Below are 16788 nucleotides of genomic sequence, written 5' to 3'. Positions count from 1 at the left end.
CCCAGTAATAAATATTGCCATAAAGACATATGATATTGTTCTGGGACTTATGTAAGATTAGTTCTCTCCGCCAAACCCAAGACTGAAGGATTAAAATCTTGTGTTTATAGGCTAACAAATGCAAACACTTCCAAGTGAACCCCCTACAAGAGAAGAGTGGCTCTTCTACTCTCCGACTTTGACACCCTGCTACGAACATATCAATAGATCAGCCAGCGGTCCTTGGTGTCGCCGCGTGGGTTACGTCCAGTGAAATTGTTTGCAAAGGTCAGGGAACCACGATCTGACATCCATAACCAGCGTATCCCCTTTTCATGCCAGTTACAGTCGGGTGCTACACCACAGTCGGGATAGTGGCCGCCAAAAAATCACGAAATCATGAGACAGATCAAGCTAAAGGTCAAACTCAGGTACGTCAAGATCAAGATTTCCTTCCAATAAATTTTCCGCAAGATTTACCTTTCAACTGTTTACGTCAATTTACATATAATTAGACAAACCTTCATGAATTCAGTGGAGATTTCCACATCACAGGATAGAAGAGCAGTAATGGGATCTCGCAGATTTAACATGATCACTTCCATCTTCACCATCATGACTTGGACGTGCGCCTTGAGCAAATGGTACTTGATTGGGGATGGCAATGAAAATTGCCGTTGAACATGTACATGAAGTGCAGTGATGTACATAATTCAACATGTCTGGCTTGAAATTTCAAACTGCGCAGTTCATTCCCGCCTTGATTGTATGTCTATTTCTACAATACTTTGAAACCAACCCATACCTTTATCAGGAATAGATACTGTGCCTTACCTTCTGCTGCAGCCGTTTTGATTTGTTTCTGAAAATTTGAAGGCATTTTTTGTTTGAAATCGGAGAAAGTATTCCCGCGATGTTCTCCGCACCTCAACACACCAACCGACTGGCGTTCAAATCAACCGCGACCGATCATGACCAAAGACAGTACATTTGACGTAACAGCATCCGGGCAACCCCTTGAACCAGGCCGGTTAGTAGTTATCGGCTCAAGCGAGACTTTTGTTCTGTTAATGATCAATATGACAGGCATTGTCAAAATGTGGGATTTGCTTTAGCATACATACTTGTACATGTACATATGCTGAGCTGTGGAAATGCATTAGGCAGGTTCCGTAAACCAAAAGACGATGTAAATGCATTTTATCGACGATTTTTTAAAATCATTTCCCCAATTCCTTCTACAACCAAGTATAAAATATGGTTCAGTGTCGTGTAAATCTAGCAGATAGAGGACTTGATGACTCGACAGACATTCGTACTTTGTAGTTCGTCGTTCGTGGGGCGCTCAGTTTCGAAACCTGCAATCATTCGAAACAGAATACAATTGCCAACTTTGATAGCATATCAAACTTGATTCGGTCGGGTCACTTAATGGGTTGTCCATTAAACACTCCTATCTCCTGGGTAAGACGAACTAAAAATGAGTGTTCCAATCTTGCCAGGCTTATTATAAAAGCTTCAGCCAGGCCGAATCAGTCCTTGCAGCTCCACCGTGTTGCCAACATGGTGACAGAGATGATGCTACTCCACCGTGTCCCCAACATGGTGAAAGAGAAGAGACAGTCACAACCAGGCCGAATCAGTCCTTGCAGCTCCACCGTGTTGCCAACACAATGAGAGAGATGAGACGGTCACAGCCAGGCCGAATCAGTTCTGGCTGCACCCCCGTGTTGCCATCATGGTGAGAGAGATGAGTACTCACAGCCAGGCCGAATCAACCCATACTGCTCCACCGTGTTACCAACAAGATGAGAGAGATGAGACGGTCACAGCCTGGCCGAATTAGTCCTGGCTGCTCCACCGTGTTGACAACATGGTGACAGAGATGGGACGGTCACAGCCAGGTGGAATCAGTTCTGGCTGCACCACCGTGTTGCCAACACAGTGAGAGAGATGAGACGGTCACAGCCAGGCCGAATCAGACCTGGTGCACCACTGTGTTGCCAAAGATAGTGGGAGAGATGAGACAGTCACAGCCAGGCCGAATCATAGCCGGTGCACCACCGTGTTGCCAAAGATGGTGAGAGAGATAATACGGTCACAGCCAGGCAGAATCAGTCCTGGCTGCTCAACCGTTTTGCCAACACGGTGAGAGAGATGAGATGGCCACAGCCAGGCCAAATCACCCCATGCCACTCCAATGTGTTGCCAACATGGTGAGAGAGATGAGACCGTCACAACCAGGCCGAATCAGTCCTTGCAGCTCCACCGTGTTGCCAACACAGTGAGAGAGATGAGACGGTCACAGCCAGGCCGAATCAGTCCTGGCTGCTCCACTATGTGGACAACATGGTGAGAGAGATGAGACGGTTACAGCTAGGCCGAGTCAGTCCTGGGTGCTCCACCGAGTTGCCAACATGGTGAGAGAGATGAGACGGTTACAGCCAGGCAGAATCAGTCCTGGCTGCTCCACCGTGTTGCCAACACGGTGAGAGAGATGAGATGGTCACAGCCAGGCCGAATCAGCCCATGCTGCTCCACTGTGTTGCCAACATGGTTAGAGATATGAGACAGTCACAACCAGGCCGAATCAGTCCTTGCAGCTCCACCGTGTTGCCAACACGGTGAGAGAGATGAGACGGTCACAGCCAGGTCGAATCAATTCTGGCTGCACCACCGTGTTGCCAACACGGTGGGAGATGAGACGGTCACAGCCAGCTGATTGTCAATTTAACCCATAGCATTCGTATTTCCCGCGTTATGTACTACTGGTAGCGTCACCTGTGAGTACTAGAAGAACTCCGACATCGCTCGATGTGCTCATCGAGGATGTAACAAATCGCCCCTTTGGGATGCAAAAATATTTTCTTCAAGAAATTCCTTCAAAAGACATGAAATACAAGCAGAAAACTACAAATGCAATAATGTTATTTACTTTCGTATAACTTATACCAAGGTTAAAACATGTTTTACGTTGTTTCAAACCTCTGATCTTTGGCGTTTGAATCGTTTTTATTGAGTTTAAACCTCTGAAGCATTTGTCAAGGATTCTGCAATCAAGCCACTTAAGGCAACTTAATGGTGGCCTATGTCTTGCAAGCGAAAGAGCAGGCCTACCCTGCTTGAGGTTATATTACGTTGGTAAGCCCCCTGTGAGCAGTGAGTGTTTCAGTGTCCCAGCTACGCTGGTTGAGCTAGGCCTACCGCCTGCCCTATATAGGCCACTGCATGCACATGTGGTGGGCACTGAGTGAAATCATTGTAAAAAGGCTTCAGGTAGATCGAAGAGGGAGCAAGAAATCCAAGAGGCTAAGAGGAAGCAGGAAATCCAAGGACTGAATGATGCAAAAATGTAGGCCTCCTTCTATTCTGAAGCAAATTTGTAATTGCAGGATGTAGCACTAGCAGTGGATTTACTGGCAGGTCAGTGTGGTTTCTAGTCGAAGACGGGACTGGTCAGGATCGCAAAGATGACAGAGTCCGAAGTAGAGGTCATCAGTCATGTCAACGGGTTGCAAGGGTTGAGTCAAAATGAGAGTCAAACTGACATCCAGCTTGTTGAAATGCAGGCTGACCTCATGTCGAAAGGAAATCAGTTGTCACGAAATTGGTCTGAATTGTTTGGTCTCCTCTCAAAGTATCAAGCAGAACTTGTCATAAAACAGGACCAGCTCACAAATCAGGAAAACGAAATGAAATTGAGAAACCGTGAAAAGTGTCCTCCTGCTCAAGATGCTATGGAAATGGAACCAAACAATACTTCAAGTCTTAGTGTAATTCAGCGAGACTTGAAAATGAAGACAGACCTCTTGGTTGCATCTCAAGCTGAGGTGTTGAGCATAGAAAGTGCTTTGTTAGCTTCAGAAAGCAAAGCCATTGAACTGCAGCAACAGTTAACATCTTCGGAAGAAAGTTTGAATCAAAAGAAACAAGAATTAGCAATAAAGGATGGACTATTGAAGAAACTAGAAAAGCAGATGATAAAGGAGATAGGTGATCTACAGACTGAGGCAGCCCAGATGAAGGAGGAGCTTAATATGGAGAAAGAAGCCCATCGGGACACATTTGAGCAGCTTCAAGAGGCTTTGAAATCTGTTCATGGCACAGCAATAAAGGTACAGTTGGTGACCGGCCCCCATGTATTAACTGAGCATGCTGAGGGGAAAGAACCAATTTACTGTGGTGATGGCAACTGCAAAATGAATTGCATCTGTGTGACTGTCATTTGAAATGGATTACAAACTATAGCTTCATGCACTTGATTGGGTACAACGTTTACATGACGTAGTGTTGGCCGTCGTCACGTCACCATGCATTTTACATTACTGTAACGTGACGAGACGCGACGTCTTCGTAAACGTTGGTCCCAATCAAGTGCATGGATCTATAGTGGTGCTTCAGGCCATGCCATTGCTTAATGGCTAGGATGCTTGACCACAAGTGAACTGAATTTTGTAACGGGCCAATACAACCAACACTACCAAGGGGCTTTCTAAATCTTTTTATACTCTTGGGTCAGGATCGTCATCATTTGTCCCATATGTTAAAAGCGGGTAACAGATTTATTTCATTTCATACAACATGTAATATTTCCCTTACAGCCAGTCTTAGGACAATCATGCAACACATCTAAACCAAGTTGCCAAGAAATGGGGGTTGACACAACTTTCAATCTAGCAGTTCCAGTTGTGGGTGTCAATGGAGGATGCCAACTCAATATACCGACGTGTAACCTGATATTTAGCGAGAACTTCAATCCAAATGTTGTAAGTATTGTGTCTTGAATTTAAATAAATGATGAGGGCTGCCATCATTTATTTATTTAAGCCATTTTTTCCTATTTAAGCCTTCTGACAGGACATTTTAAATAAACATGTATTATTTTTTATTATTTGTGCAAATCTTCTCCATTTTCAGAATACTGTTACAAAGCCAAATGAACAAGAGACAAGTGCAGTAGGAAATGGTTTATCTGCTGATGGTACACCAGGCTCTGTAGAGGAGCAGGACATCACTCAAGAATCATGTGAAATTGCTCAATGGGAGGAAAATGGTACTCATAAGGCAAAGCAGTGGAGGCGAACAAGAAAACGCAAACATCCACAGAAGGTTACGAATGTTTATGATGCTACTACCCCAACTCAAGAAGGTGCTAAGGACATTATTCTCATACCACTGCCAAAGAAGAGCACACAAGTTCAAAAAAACTGTACACCAACAGTTACTCTCACTGTGCCAAAAATCAAACCAAAACCAGAACTGAAGCTGAAAATATCGAACAGTATATTTAAAAAGCCGAATACAAAGCAGCAAGATGATGGATCTGATTGTAGCATGTTTAAAGAGGTTTATGATAATTTAGTACAAAGTTCCGATGTTCTGATGCCTCTCAGCTTAGATATGAAACCGGTTGTCGGTGGACGCAAAGTCAAAAGGCCTTTTCAGCTTTTTTCTTGTCTGGTCTGTTCAAATGAGTTTGTGTCGCTGAATGAGTTGAGTTCTCATGCAGCTGAGCATACGGGTGCGACTGTGGACTTTGACTTGTTTCAATGTGAGATGTGTGGTAAGCATTTCACAGACAAGTCCAATTATCGTCGCCATCGTCGGATTCACAGCGGGGAAAAGCCATATAAGTGCCAATTCTGTGAGGTGGCATATTCCCGCTCCGACATCCTCAAGCAGCATCTCGTCACCAGACATAGCAATTTGCAAGTTTCTGCAGATAATCCCAAGTAAAGTATATTCTGAATATCTTCCTGGTTATTGGACCTACATGGTACCGCTGTTACCTATAATGCTTATTGGACCTACATGGTACCGCTGTTACCTAATGCTTATTGGACCCACATGGTACCGCTGTTACCTAATGCTTATTGGACCCACATGGTACCGCTGTTACCTAATGCTTATTGGACCCACATGGTACCGCTGTTACCTAATGCTTATTCTGTTCTAACAGAAGAGTACAAAATCCTGTTGGCCTTCAGGAAAATACTTGCAAGACAGTGACTTTGTGTGTTGTCGTTCATTCAGAATTCTAAAAGCACTTTTGGTAACAGTATCTCTGAACAGCCATTTAGATTTCTAAAAAAAATTGGGTGAACACACCCACATCTCAAAAATACCTCACAATTGAAAGCAAACGAAGTAGTTCAGGATTCCATGAAAGGTTAAGTCGAATAAGTTTTAGGATATCGTCGAATAAGGGTTGATCCGATAGGTGGGAAGATGTTCAAAATTAGGAGCTGTACATGTCGGACACCTTTGACTATTTGTTCCATAGTCACTATCGCTCTTTTTTTCTTAGTCAAAGGTTATGATCAAGTGTGGAATGCTGCATAATACTACTACCCCATTGTAAATCAGGATCGATTTGTTAAAAAGTCATTCTGTTCTTTCCTCTGTACATTATAATATTGTTCTGATCAAAAATGTACGCATGCCTAGGATCGGTGGACACATTTAAAACTTTTTTGTGTTCTCATAAAGGGTAAATAATTTTTCAATTTGCAGTCAGGTGCTCATTTGCGTCGTCGTGCCATTGGACACAATTTTGTGTGTTATCGTTTTCTCTGCAACACTGCACCTTTGACAACTGGAATTGACTGGATACATTGGCTTCGTCGTACAGTTGGACTTGAATTTGTGTGTTGTCCTATTCTTGGCAGTACTGCATCTGTTACTTATCTAATTTAGCAGTTCAATAGCCTTTCCCCACCACTGGATGAGGATGAATATCAAGACCATATAGTAAGGCATTTTAAGCCTACATGTAGTAGTAGTCAGTCAAAATAATTGGTCGGTGCAATCTACTTGTAACATTAAAAGAAGGTTCTGCTTTGGAACAACTGCACTGACTAGGTGTGTCGTGAGGTTTTTATTGGTTGAATTGTAGGTAAATATTTTAGTGCATTAGTTGAATCATGTATCCGTACAAAGTTAGATGTTTTTCTATGAAGTGAATTCCCATCGAGTCTTAACAACTGTTGTGTAGAGTGAAAACATTGGTGCTGTTTTCTGTTGTAAAGGGATGTGCTGTGCAATATTAATATAATATTGTAGTTTTTTCTAAGTTTTTTTCTTCTGGATATTTTAAGATTAAGTTTAGTATTGTTTCATTGTTATTTATGATCAAAGTATAGTTCGATAATCTTTATATTGTAGTTCTGTTTCTGGTGCTTTAATATTGTAATCCAGTTGTGGTAATTATGAAGGTTTCAATGAAAGTGCTGCGGTGTTCCATGATATTGACCATTTAAAGTGTGAAATTGAAAGTCGATAACTATACGTACTCCTTGTCACAAGTGTTGAACAATATAACATGCCCATTTGCCTTTCAGAATCATGGCATACAGTAAAATGGCTGGCTAGAGGATCACTAGCTGAATGGACTCGGGTGTCACTGTTTTTGGTTGCCCATTCATACATGACACCATTTTGCAACCTTGCAAAATGTCCTCACACATGTAGCTTGGCTATTTCGTGAATTTGATGGGACCAACGAGAGGCTCACATGTACACAAGAGTCATGGGAAAATATATGACAAAAATGGACGCTGTTTGCATTGAAACGTTCAACCTGGCAATTTCTTTGACAGCGATAATCAAACTTGTTCTCAGTTTCATATGTCTATATATATTTTAATGGGTGCTGCATGTTGTTAAATGTATCCTTACCCTTGCTCAAAATAGACTGGGTAAGTTGATCTGCTCGGAGCACCACAAAATTGTGTGAATTTTACCCTTGCAACTTCAAGATGGAAACTTAAAGGGACTATATAGGCAGCAGCTAGGCAGGCAAGATAAAGTTACACGAAGTCGCCAATAGGGGCCTCTCACATCTCACAGTATGCCGAAATGATTCACGCTTGTACGAGGAATATATTTAGTGCTGAATTTGACATGACCCATGGCCCTTGCTGTGTATATTAGTCACCTGGAGATAAGCCCTTCTGCTCCTGCCTATAGTCCCCCGTCAAGTCATTAAAACGAACCTAGATGGTTTGCATCTTCATGAATGATCTGTTGTACATAATAGTACTGTGAGTTACATATTGTTACTGCATGCTGGTTTAGATCTAGTTGAGCTGACGTAGTATTGAAAATTGAGTTAGCGTGTCAGTCATGTGCATTTAGTCTCAGTGGTCTCCAAGTGCAATTCTGTGCTAATTTGTATTCTTAGAAATGTTTGGAAAGGTTTTTGATTTCACCAATCTGAAGAATGATGTGGGGGGGGGGGGGGGGGGGGGGTTCTTGTTTCACCTCTCTGAAGAAACCAGTGCATATGGGTGTTTTTGATTTGCTGATGTGTTTTGATCTTGTTAAAAAACAAATTCTTCTAGTCACCTTGCATTTACACGTTACATGTACTCCTTTTAACATGTAACCATCATTCAGGCTGACAAGTTTGTTCTAAACCAAAAATACAAGAAACAATTATTGGTTTCTAATAATTACACCTTGTGTAAAAAATTGCTGAATTGTGCTAAATTTTCCTACATACAATGTCGTTTATTTGACCTTGCTACGTACAATGATTTCTCAAACAATCAGTTCAAACAATGTACATGTACAGTACATAAGTTGGTTTTAAGTACATGTATTGAGAGTCTGTTTACCGTTTGTCTTGTTTTTGATAGCCAGTTTGTATGCATGTGCATGTAGTCCTCTTTTCAAACATTCTCTCGACCAGAGAGTGGTGCTGGCATTATTATCAACCCTTAGATATTTTCTTGTTGTCTTATTGAATCTCAATTTTAAAGAATTTACAAATAAATGGTGCAGATTTTAAAGGAGAACGTCATGTTGTTACTTTATTTAGCATCCAAGATCTGCTCCCCTGCATGTCAGATGAACAAGGTTATAGTACCTCCATCCAACGTCACTGAATGTGTAGTCAAAAGCAGTCTTTATGCAAGACACAATGATTGGCTCTACTTTACAGAGATGGTGAATGTAGTATCCAAGATCTGCTCTCCTGTACATCTGATGAATGAACACCCAGCATCATTGAATATGTACAGTCACAACCAGTCTTTATGCGAGACATAATCTGCAACACATGTACAGCCAACAGGGTAAAATCCGAAGTTCAATGACTTCCATCAGCCATAATGCCAAAATCCTTTGAATACGAAAAATATTCCTGAAGTGCACCTGGTCCTACCAAACTGGACAGCCTTGCGCAGAATGGCCGAATCAGAATTGATGGAACTTACTGCGACACCTGTATTCACAGATGCTGCAGTTGTGTCTTGAATTAGTCCAAAATGCTGGTATTTTTTTCATCAGGCAATCCTTTTACATCGTATAGGTGTCTTCATCCACATCAATTTATAGGCAGTGTTCGTCTCCCCTCCAATGACTTTTCTCTTTTGGAGGAAGACTTCAGGACTGGCACACAAAGGTCATAAATTGGCTGGAGTGACCAACATACGGGGAAGGCGCCAATCATTCATCAGTAGCAACTGACACTTCTCACTTGCAAGGTTCATATCATTTTATCAAAATGAAAGAGAACAAGAAAATATTGAGTTTATAAAATATTTATTTACATACTTTTCATCAGTAGTAAACAACTGTTTATTTCTGATGACATCAATAACATAATTAAGTTCAATGGATTTTTTCTCATCCATATCGGGGTTCCCTTTGTCAAAATATAATGGCTGTCCATTACCCAGTTCGAGAAACTCAATCCTACACATTTTTAAGATGGTCTAAAGTCCTCTATTTTCACCATTTTCCTGATTTCAGTTTCTTCTTCTTATTTTTCTTCTTCTTTGATTGATAAGAACTCGATGCCGAGTTAGGCTTAGAATTCCCAGCTTTAGTTTCACTGTTATCATCCTTTACACTAAGAGAGTCCATTGCCTCAACTGCCGAAGCTGAATCTGTTTCAGTCTTTGTTGCATCACATTTAGCACCAACTGCTGCCCTCTTCTTGAAATGCTCTGTAACTGAAATAGAGACAAAGCCAACCTGATACAGACACATGTCATTGGTCACTCATCCCCTATAAACAGTCAAAGGTACAATGCAACACTGTCCCTATATTCTCCATTGGGTAGTAGAGTTTGTACATGTAGTTCTAAGAATGTTCCAAGATATGAATGTTCAATACTAACACCAGACTTCTACATGGGACTTGGACCTCCCTCTTGGCATGGAAGGCCTAACATTACTGCCCCCAATCCCGATGAATATTGCTCAGCAAAATCTTATCCGGACCTTTTTGTGAGAAAGGAACTTACCTGCTTTATTTTCTCTAATATCCCAAACTTTGACATCTTTTTCACAGCCAGCAGCAAATGCATATGGAGCATCAGGACAACAAGAAATACACTGGATACCACCCTGAAATACAAGAACATCAAAGGGTTGTGCACAGATAGGCCAGACTCCTGCAAAATTATGAATTAACTTTTCATTACATCAACATGATCGAAGGGATACAACCACTTCCAGCTATTTATTGAAACCATAATGGCAGATTCTAGCAACCAACCATACCTTCTCTGGTAGTTGGTGTCAGATATTTGGTTTGAAAACAAAATTTAATGTACAATGTACTGTACTAGTACATATAAAATATGGACTTTGAAAACCGTACTCACTAATTTGAAATTCTTCTCCATGACCATCTCTGGTTTATTGTCTTGTATATCCCAGACTTTCACCAACTTGTCTGCAGATCCTGTGACCAGGAGATTTGGCACTTGACTACTGAGACAAAGTCCAGTCACAGCTCCTGTGTGGGCACTGAGGGTGAACACAGTCTTGTCTGTACGTACGTCGAGAAGGTAGACAAAGCCTTGGTCTGAACTGGCCTGAAAATATGACAGACACTGCTATAACATCTGTTGCCTGTATAACCTCCACATGAGTTTGGGAAATGCTGAGTTGGCACATGTCTTTCTACATGACATGTACACTACACTTACCAGTAAATGGAATGGAGAAGACCAGTTCCAAACAACACGCTCCACTTCACCAGCTATCGTCCACTTCTTACAATCCTTATCTGAACTTCTACAATCAAACAGTCGCACAGTTCTGAAATAAATATAAATGTTTCGTCACTCAATAAGGTGTGCATTTCAATCTAAAATATAATCAATTCCTCAAAAACACAGGTAATGCAACCAATCATGCTAGCAATACTGGTAACCAGTCAAGTTCATAGCCTATGGTAGAAGCTAACAACTGATAGTATGACAGAGCCAAGACTCTCCTTGGAGTGGGCAAAGCTAACAGTTGTACAACAAGAACAAAATGTAACACTCCACTGACTTGACACCTTGTGTAAACACCAGGTACTCTGAAATTAAACGTACATATGTATTTAGTTTATCAAATAAGAACCAAATAGACTTAACTCTTACTTATCAAATGACCCTGAAACTAGTGTCTGTGCCTCAAAGGGATGCCAATCGATCGACTGCACCTTCTCATCATGAGCGATGGACTTCACCACTTTTCCCTGCGTGAGATCCCACAACGCAACCGTCCCATCAGCAGAACAGCTAGCCAGCACATTCCGCACATTTTTGTTCCAAGATAAATCTAGAACCGCATCCGTATGGCCGTGGCCATCCGATTCGGACTTTTTCTGAAAGGGGTCAAATTTAGTTTTGAACAGCATTACGTAATCATCTAATAGGAAAGAAAGCCGATTTCTATTATTTTCACGCAAATAAGAATCACTGAGTGGTAAACTGTTACTCTGAGATGGACAATGCACATCCTTTGAATCACGATGTGTTGGCCATGTAAACGTAAGCCAGGTGAAAGACCATGCCAGCTTTATTTGCGGAGGGAGGGAACTGATGAGGTATAAATGCCTTTTAGCCAACTTTACCTTCTTAGTCTTCTTCTTCTTTGGTTTCTCTCCCAATACAACAACAGGTTCCACAGCATCTTCAATATCCAGATCCCAGATTCCTATTGTAGGTTCCATACTAGAGACAGCTACCATATTGCCAGGGTTTTCATCTCCGGGGTCAAAGTCCAACCATTCCATGGCCAATGGAAATGCCGGGAGGAGCAGGTCATGATGAATGAAGAAATCATCATCATTTTCATTATAAACTGAAATTGAGATTGAAAATTGATACATCAATAAAATTTACACAATACCAAATTTATTCTCGTGATGAGGAAATTAAACCCATCTAATGGTGGCAACTTACTAAAAACATCCATATTACTGTGATCTTTCTTGACACGCCCACAGACCAACAAGTTGTCTTGAGGTCCAATCTTAAACTCTTCATCATCGCTATCACCCTGAAATGAATGAGAAAGAGAGGAATCAGATATTTCTAGCTAAACTGGATGACTTACTGACAGTTCTGTCACCAAACTTTTCCCTCCTGATTCAAAGTTTGAGAAGTTCTTGCAGCTATATTCAAACCTTCATTAGAAGCCGACACTTGATTTTCCTCTCAAAACTTATCACAGAAGTCCAGCTGGATTTGAAAAGAAAAGTCATACTGAATTGGGAAAAAGAACAGCATAACTGCACCTCTCACCTCTTCTTTAAATGTAATGTAAGGGTCCTCAGTATTACTAGAATAGTAAGTCAGGCCGCCAATACCATCAAATGACGTCCCCTCCTCATCATCTTTGTCATAATCATCCATATTATACTCCTTCATGACATCGTCATCTTCATCATCCTCAGATTTCTCTATCTTCATCTCCTCCTTCAGTTTCTTCTTTTTCCTCTTTCTGCCTTTCTTTCCATCCTGTTTCTCGGTCTCAGCAGAGGCAGCATCTGCATCTGCTTGTTCCTCCCTGTCAGAGATACAGGAGGAGTCTGAGTCAATCTCTTCATTCAGACTGAGGTCACTGCAAATGGTAACAAGGAAATGATTAAATCAGTGGAGCATTATGAATTAGGTATGAAGGGCTTAACATAATACAGGTAATTAGAGGATTTCACCAAGCAAATGGCCAACTGGTTGGGAAATTTGGCAACCTAGCTACCCACCCAAGTTCTTCCTTGGTACTTTCAATCAATGCCTTCAGCTCTTCAGGCGACAACTCAACTTTGTCTGGAACTGGCTTGGCAATGCCCTTCCTCACCCAGGCTACACATGGAACATAATTCATGGCGTCTGTAATATAAAATTACATAAGATAAGAACTTTACTAATTAGTCTAATGCTATATGAGATACAGCCTAATGACTCATAGGGTAGGCTTTGTAGGACGGTCAAGATTGAACTGAAGGCGTCTTAGTTGATCACACAAGAAAAGAAGTCGAAAAAAGTCGAAGACGACATTTGACGAGAACAAAACATAAAAAACGTCAAACTCTTCAAAGTGTAACAAAGGATATTATCTTTTATTCAAGAATATAAAAGTGAGTAATTTGAAAATGTGTGAATGCTACATTTGCATTGATTGCGAGACTGCCATCTGGCCTTTGAAGGAAAGAAAATGAGACACTATTTCTATTATCGGACAGGTTATACACAGCCATCTAATACTAAGACGAGATCAACTTCAGTTGTTCAGTCCAGTAGTTCCTAAATCATACACTCAAATGGTATCCAAACTCGTGTTAACGTTCAGTTGCCTCTTACATTTATTGAGAATGACACTTCGTGATGATTTGTTGGATAAATCAAAGGTAAATTTGATGAAAACAAGCAGAAAAAATTTCACACGTGCAATTTTGTTGTGAAATATATACTGAAGAAAATAATTCCACTGTCACCGTGAAGACCCAGAATAGTCTTCGGCATTTCGGTTGGATAGGATCGTCGAAGGTCCTGTGTTCGGTGCAGGGCCATCTCGGCCTAACGCCAACTCGGCCTCGGCCAGGACCAACTCGGCCTGGGTAAAAAACCAACTCGGCCTGGGTTATACATTTTGGTTTTTTTGGTTTAAATGTTATATGTAAATATCAGTTGCACTCGTTTAGTTGGTATAATATAGTCTATCTTTCCTGTAAATTTGAAGATAATTCATTTGGGCGATACAGGAGAAAATTGAAGGTTTTTCTGCTGATTTCAGAAGGGCCGGGCCGAGTTCGCCGGGGAACGACCTCTCCTGTTAAATGCAGTTCACGACCAAAATATAGACTAGGCATGAGGAGCACTGGAGGTACCTGGAGTGGGCAGGCATAAAAACTTATAGCATGCTTAGTGCTGATGTCATCTTAAACTGCCGACATATTTTATCGGCAATTAATAGGAGATATTAAGATACAAGTGTCATAAACACTAGTCATACTTGTAAATATTACACGACTTTCCTTTCAATACAAGTTCTTATCTGCCATCTATAAATCAAAACCTGGTCGTGTAATTCATACTCCCAGTCACTGGAGTGAAAACTGAAGACCTGCCACCTCAGTTCCAACTATAGCCGCAGACGATGAATTCATTTCGCATTTCAAACCTTTCGTTCTTATTTGCATGTCATATTTTTATCCTCCGCTAATAGCTGTAATTAGCTGAGCTGGGAGGGGGGGGGGGTATTCAAATCCTGCATCCACCCTCAGATACACAACAGGGGAGCTAGGGAGGAAGGACTTTCGTTTAAACTGACCAGAACCTGGTATAACAAAAGTAGAATCCTGGAGAAAAGACAACCTTTCTTATTTATTTCTTTAGGGTCTGACAGGTCTTCCCTGGATGTGCCATCCCACGACAGAGTCTGTCGTGTTCCATTACAGGGTGTAACATGTCTCTACAAGATTGAAGTGCCATGTAATCTGTACCTTGTCCCGACTAGATGTGACATGATCCAGGTTGTCTTTTCTCCAGGATTCTAGTTTTGTGTAGCTGTCCATCTGACTGAGGAGAGCAGGAGATCAAGGTCACCCTTAATTACATAAAGAAACTACTCTGGACCAGACATTTAGGACAGTTATACCAGGTTCTGGTCAGTCTAAACGAAAGTCCTTCCTCCCTAGCTCCCCTGTTGTGTACATACCACCAGGTTCTGGTCCATTCCCTTCCTGTAGCTCCCCTGCCGTGGACCATCGGTACTACAAGAAACGAACAGACGACGTACCCATGGGAGCAATGCGGGCCGATTTTGGGTGGTATATAAGCAACTTGACTGCATATGTATAGCAAGATAAGCCGCATGATTAAACCAGGTTCATACTTGCTTAGACATGATGAATGACGGAACTGCGGTAGCTGGTTTGGGGTTCCAGCTGTAAATCGTCCCCCGCCCTAAAAACGGGTGATAATTTTTTATTTTATTCAAAGTATAGTTCCAATTTCTTAGCTCAGGTGGAGGCACATGACAGTGACGACAACTTTGACGAATGTTTTATCATAATAGTTGAGTTACTGGCATCAGTATTAGTTTGCAGTCATTTCACGTATTCCTGTGTTCCATATCTTGAATTTGACATTTCGTGCACTGCTACCATGCCGACTTATCGGCGGTGAATATCGAGTCTTAAAGTCTCCTTATGTATATACGCACAATGACGATGGATCGGCATGGGTGAGCATGGTAAATCTGAGATCTTTTTCGTAAATGCTTGTTTGTTAATTGATAGACAGGGATTACCTCATTAATTGCTGAGTCAGCTACACAAAATTGCCGAATAATTAAACTGACTAATTATGGTCGTACCAAGCTTCAAGCTGGATGACAAGATGGCAATTATAGTAGACATTTTGGGCTTGATTTTAAATGATATCAACTAACAGAATTTCGGTCGATTTTGCAATAGGAACGCGATCTTTTTCAAGATATTCTCTCACAGGCAGTATATTAACACGGCCCCGTATTGTGTCAAATGTACCGGTCGTCAGTACCATGTTTGGGGTTCATGGAATAACTCGTCCCCCGTCCCCCCCCCTAAAAAAGGGGAACATTTCCACCCCAAGACAGGGTAATTTTAATCTTAAGTAATCGCGTAGTTCCACTTTTTTTAGCTCAGATGGCGCCAGCTGAGGTCCTGTCAAACCATTGTTTCAATAAAAAAATTATGGCAACAATAAAATAAATAGCTTTGTTTAAAAATAATGGTCTTCTTCGTGTCACGCGCATCCCTGCGATCTTACCCCGAGTCTTATTCCCACTCTTTAGTTGGACATCGCAATCTGAGCAGCCTTGTGTGTCAAGATGTGACAGCTAGACGATGGCATTGGAAAGGATGAATAGACTGACTCGTCAGCATCAGTAAGATATATATAGATAGATAGATATCAACTTGAAGACGGGTCTTCTTTGGAACGGGTGGTAGACTGCAATCAGTGTTTGTCAAGAATCATGACAGATTGTCGGCACTCCTTTTTTGGAAAGGGGCTATTACATGCCCGTGGTTGTGGATAGATTGGACGACTTCTTTTTCGGGATGCATAGACTGGACTCCTTCTTGGGCAGAGATGATGCTTCGGAGGAGGATTGAGCGGAAGAAACATAATTTATATAGACTGGTTAGTCCATCCGGAGATGTGGGCCACCGTGCTGTGGGAAAATAGGAATGAAATAATTGTTTTAATCTTGTCCTGAAAAATTGTGTTAAGACAAACTAAGCACCCGTGAAATAAATGAGGTGTGAATTTTCATTGAACGGAAAACTGACGAAGATTAAGACGTTCAGATTGAAGACACAATTTTTCAGGAAAACAATTATTTCATTCCTATTTTCCCACAGCACGGTGGCCAACCCCATTCAAAGTCTCACTCAATAGCATTCAAATATTTATCCAGTTCTAAATCTAACTAAACAAATAAAGTGTTATTTTTTTCCTCATCTTTTGTTTGGAAAGAAAATAATGTACCCATCCCAAACTCTTATCAAAACCACCAACTTTGTGGGTCAAG

The 16788-nt window shown here is 41.3% G+C and overlaps 2 protein-coding genes across 3 annotated transcripts; one reads left to right on the top strand and one right to left on the bottom strand.

Moving 5' to 3' along the window:
* Positions 1 to 2818: 2818 nt before the first annotated feature.
* Positions 2819 to 8204, top strand: LOC135488638 (zinc finger protein 236-like). Of its 2 annotated transcripts, none has more exons than XM_064773282.1 (4): positions 2819 to 2935; positions 3372 to 4094; positions 4581 to 4745; positions 4897 to 8204. In XM_064773282.1, exons 2-4 carry the CDS (start codon positions 3450 to 3452, stop codon positions 5713 to 5715), a joined length of 1629 nt encoding a protein of 542 aa, XP_064629352.1. In that variant the 5' UTR covers positions 2819 to 2935; positions 3372 to 3449; the 3' UTR covers positions 5716 to 8204. The 2 variants fall into 2 exon arrangements, with proteins under 2 accessions (XP_064629352.1, XP_064629353.1); XM_064773283.1 differs by having other exon boundaries at positions 2819 to 3120.
* Positions 8205 to 9562: 1358 nt separating this feature from the next.
* On the bottom strand, positions 9563 to 13668 carry LOC135488152 (periodic tryptophan protein 1 homolog). Its single transcript, XM_064772625.1, has 10 exons — positions 13572 to 13668; positions 12974 to 13100; positions 12513 to 12831; positions 12171 to 12267; positions 11840 to 12069; positions 11364 to 11590; positions 10923 to 11034; positions 10596 to 10808; positions 10233 to 10335; positions 9563 to 9938 (listed from the first exon to the last, which is right to left on the bottom strand). The coding sequence occupies exons 2-10, from the start codon at positions 13093 to 13095 to the stop codon at positions 9715 to 9717; spliced, it is 1647 nt and encodes a 548-aa protein (XP_064628695.1). The 5' UTR covers positions 13096 to 13100; positions 13572 to 13668; the 3' UTR covers positions 9563 to 9714.
* Between the last annotated feature and the right edge of the window lie 3120 nt (positions 13669 to 16788).

The sequence above is a fragment of the Lineus longissimus genome, chromosome 5 (assembly GCF_910592395.1).
Source record: "Lineus longissimus chromosome 5, tnLinLong1.2, whole genome shotgun sequence".
Lineage (NCBI taxonomy): Eukaryota > Metazoa > Nemertea > Pilidiophora > Heteronemertea > Lineidae > Lineus > Lineus longissimus.
The sequence above is the reverse complement of the archived record's forward strand: the minus strand, read 5'-3'. Positions and strand labels throughout refer to the sequence as shown.

Coding starts and splice junctions, on each gene's coding strand:
- LOC135488638 (XM_064773282.1), top strand. CDS start 3,450: ATGACAGAGTCCGAAGTAGAGGTCATCAGTCATGTCAACGGGTTGCAA. Junction 4,095..4,580: donor TTCATGGCACAGCAATAAAG/GTACAGTTGGTG, acceptor TTTCCCTTACAG/CCAGTCTTAGGACAATCATG. Junction 4,746..4,896: donor AGAACTTCAATCCAAATGTT/GTAAGTATTGTG, acceptor CTCCATTTTCAG/AATACTGTTACAAAGCCAAA.
- LOC135488152 (XM_064772625.1), bottom strand. CDS start 13,095: ATGAATTATGTTCCATGTGTAGCCTGGGTGAGGAAGGGCATTGCCAAG. Junction 12,070..12,170: donor CAGTAATATGGATGTTTTTA/GTAAGTTGCCAC, acceptor TCTCAATTTCAG/TTTATAATGAAAATGATGAT. Junction 10,809..10,922: donor CTTCTCCATTCCATTTACTG/GTAAGTGTAGTG, acceptor TCATATTTTCAG/GCCAGTTCAGACCAAGGCTT.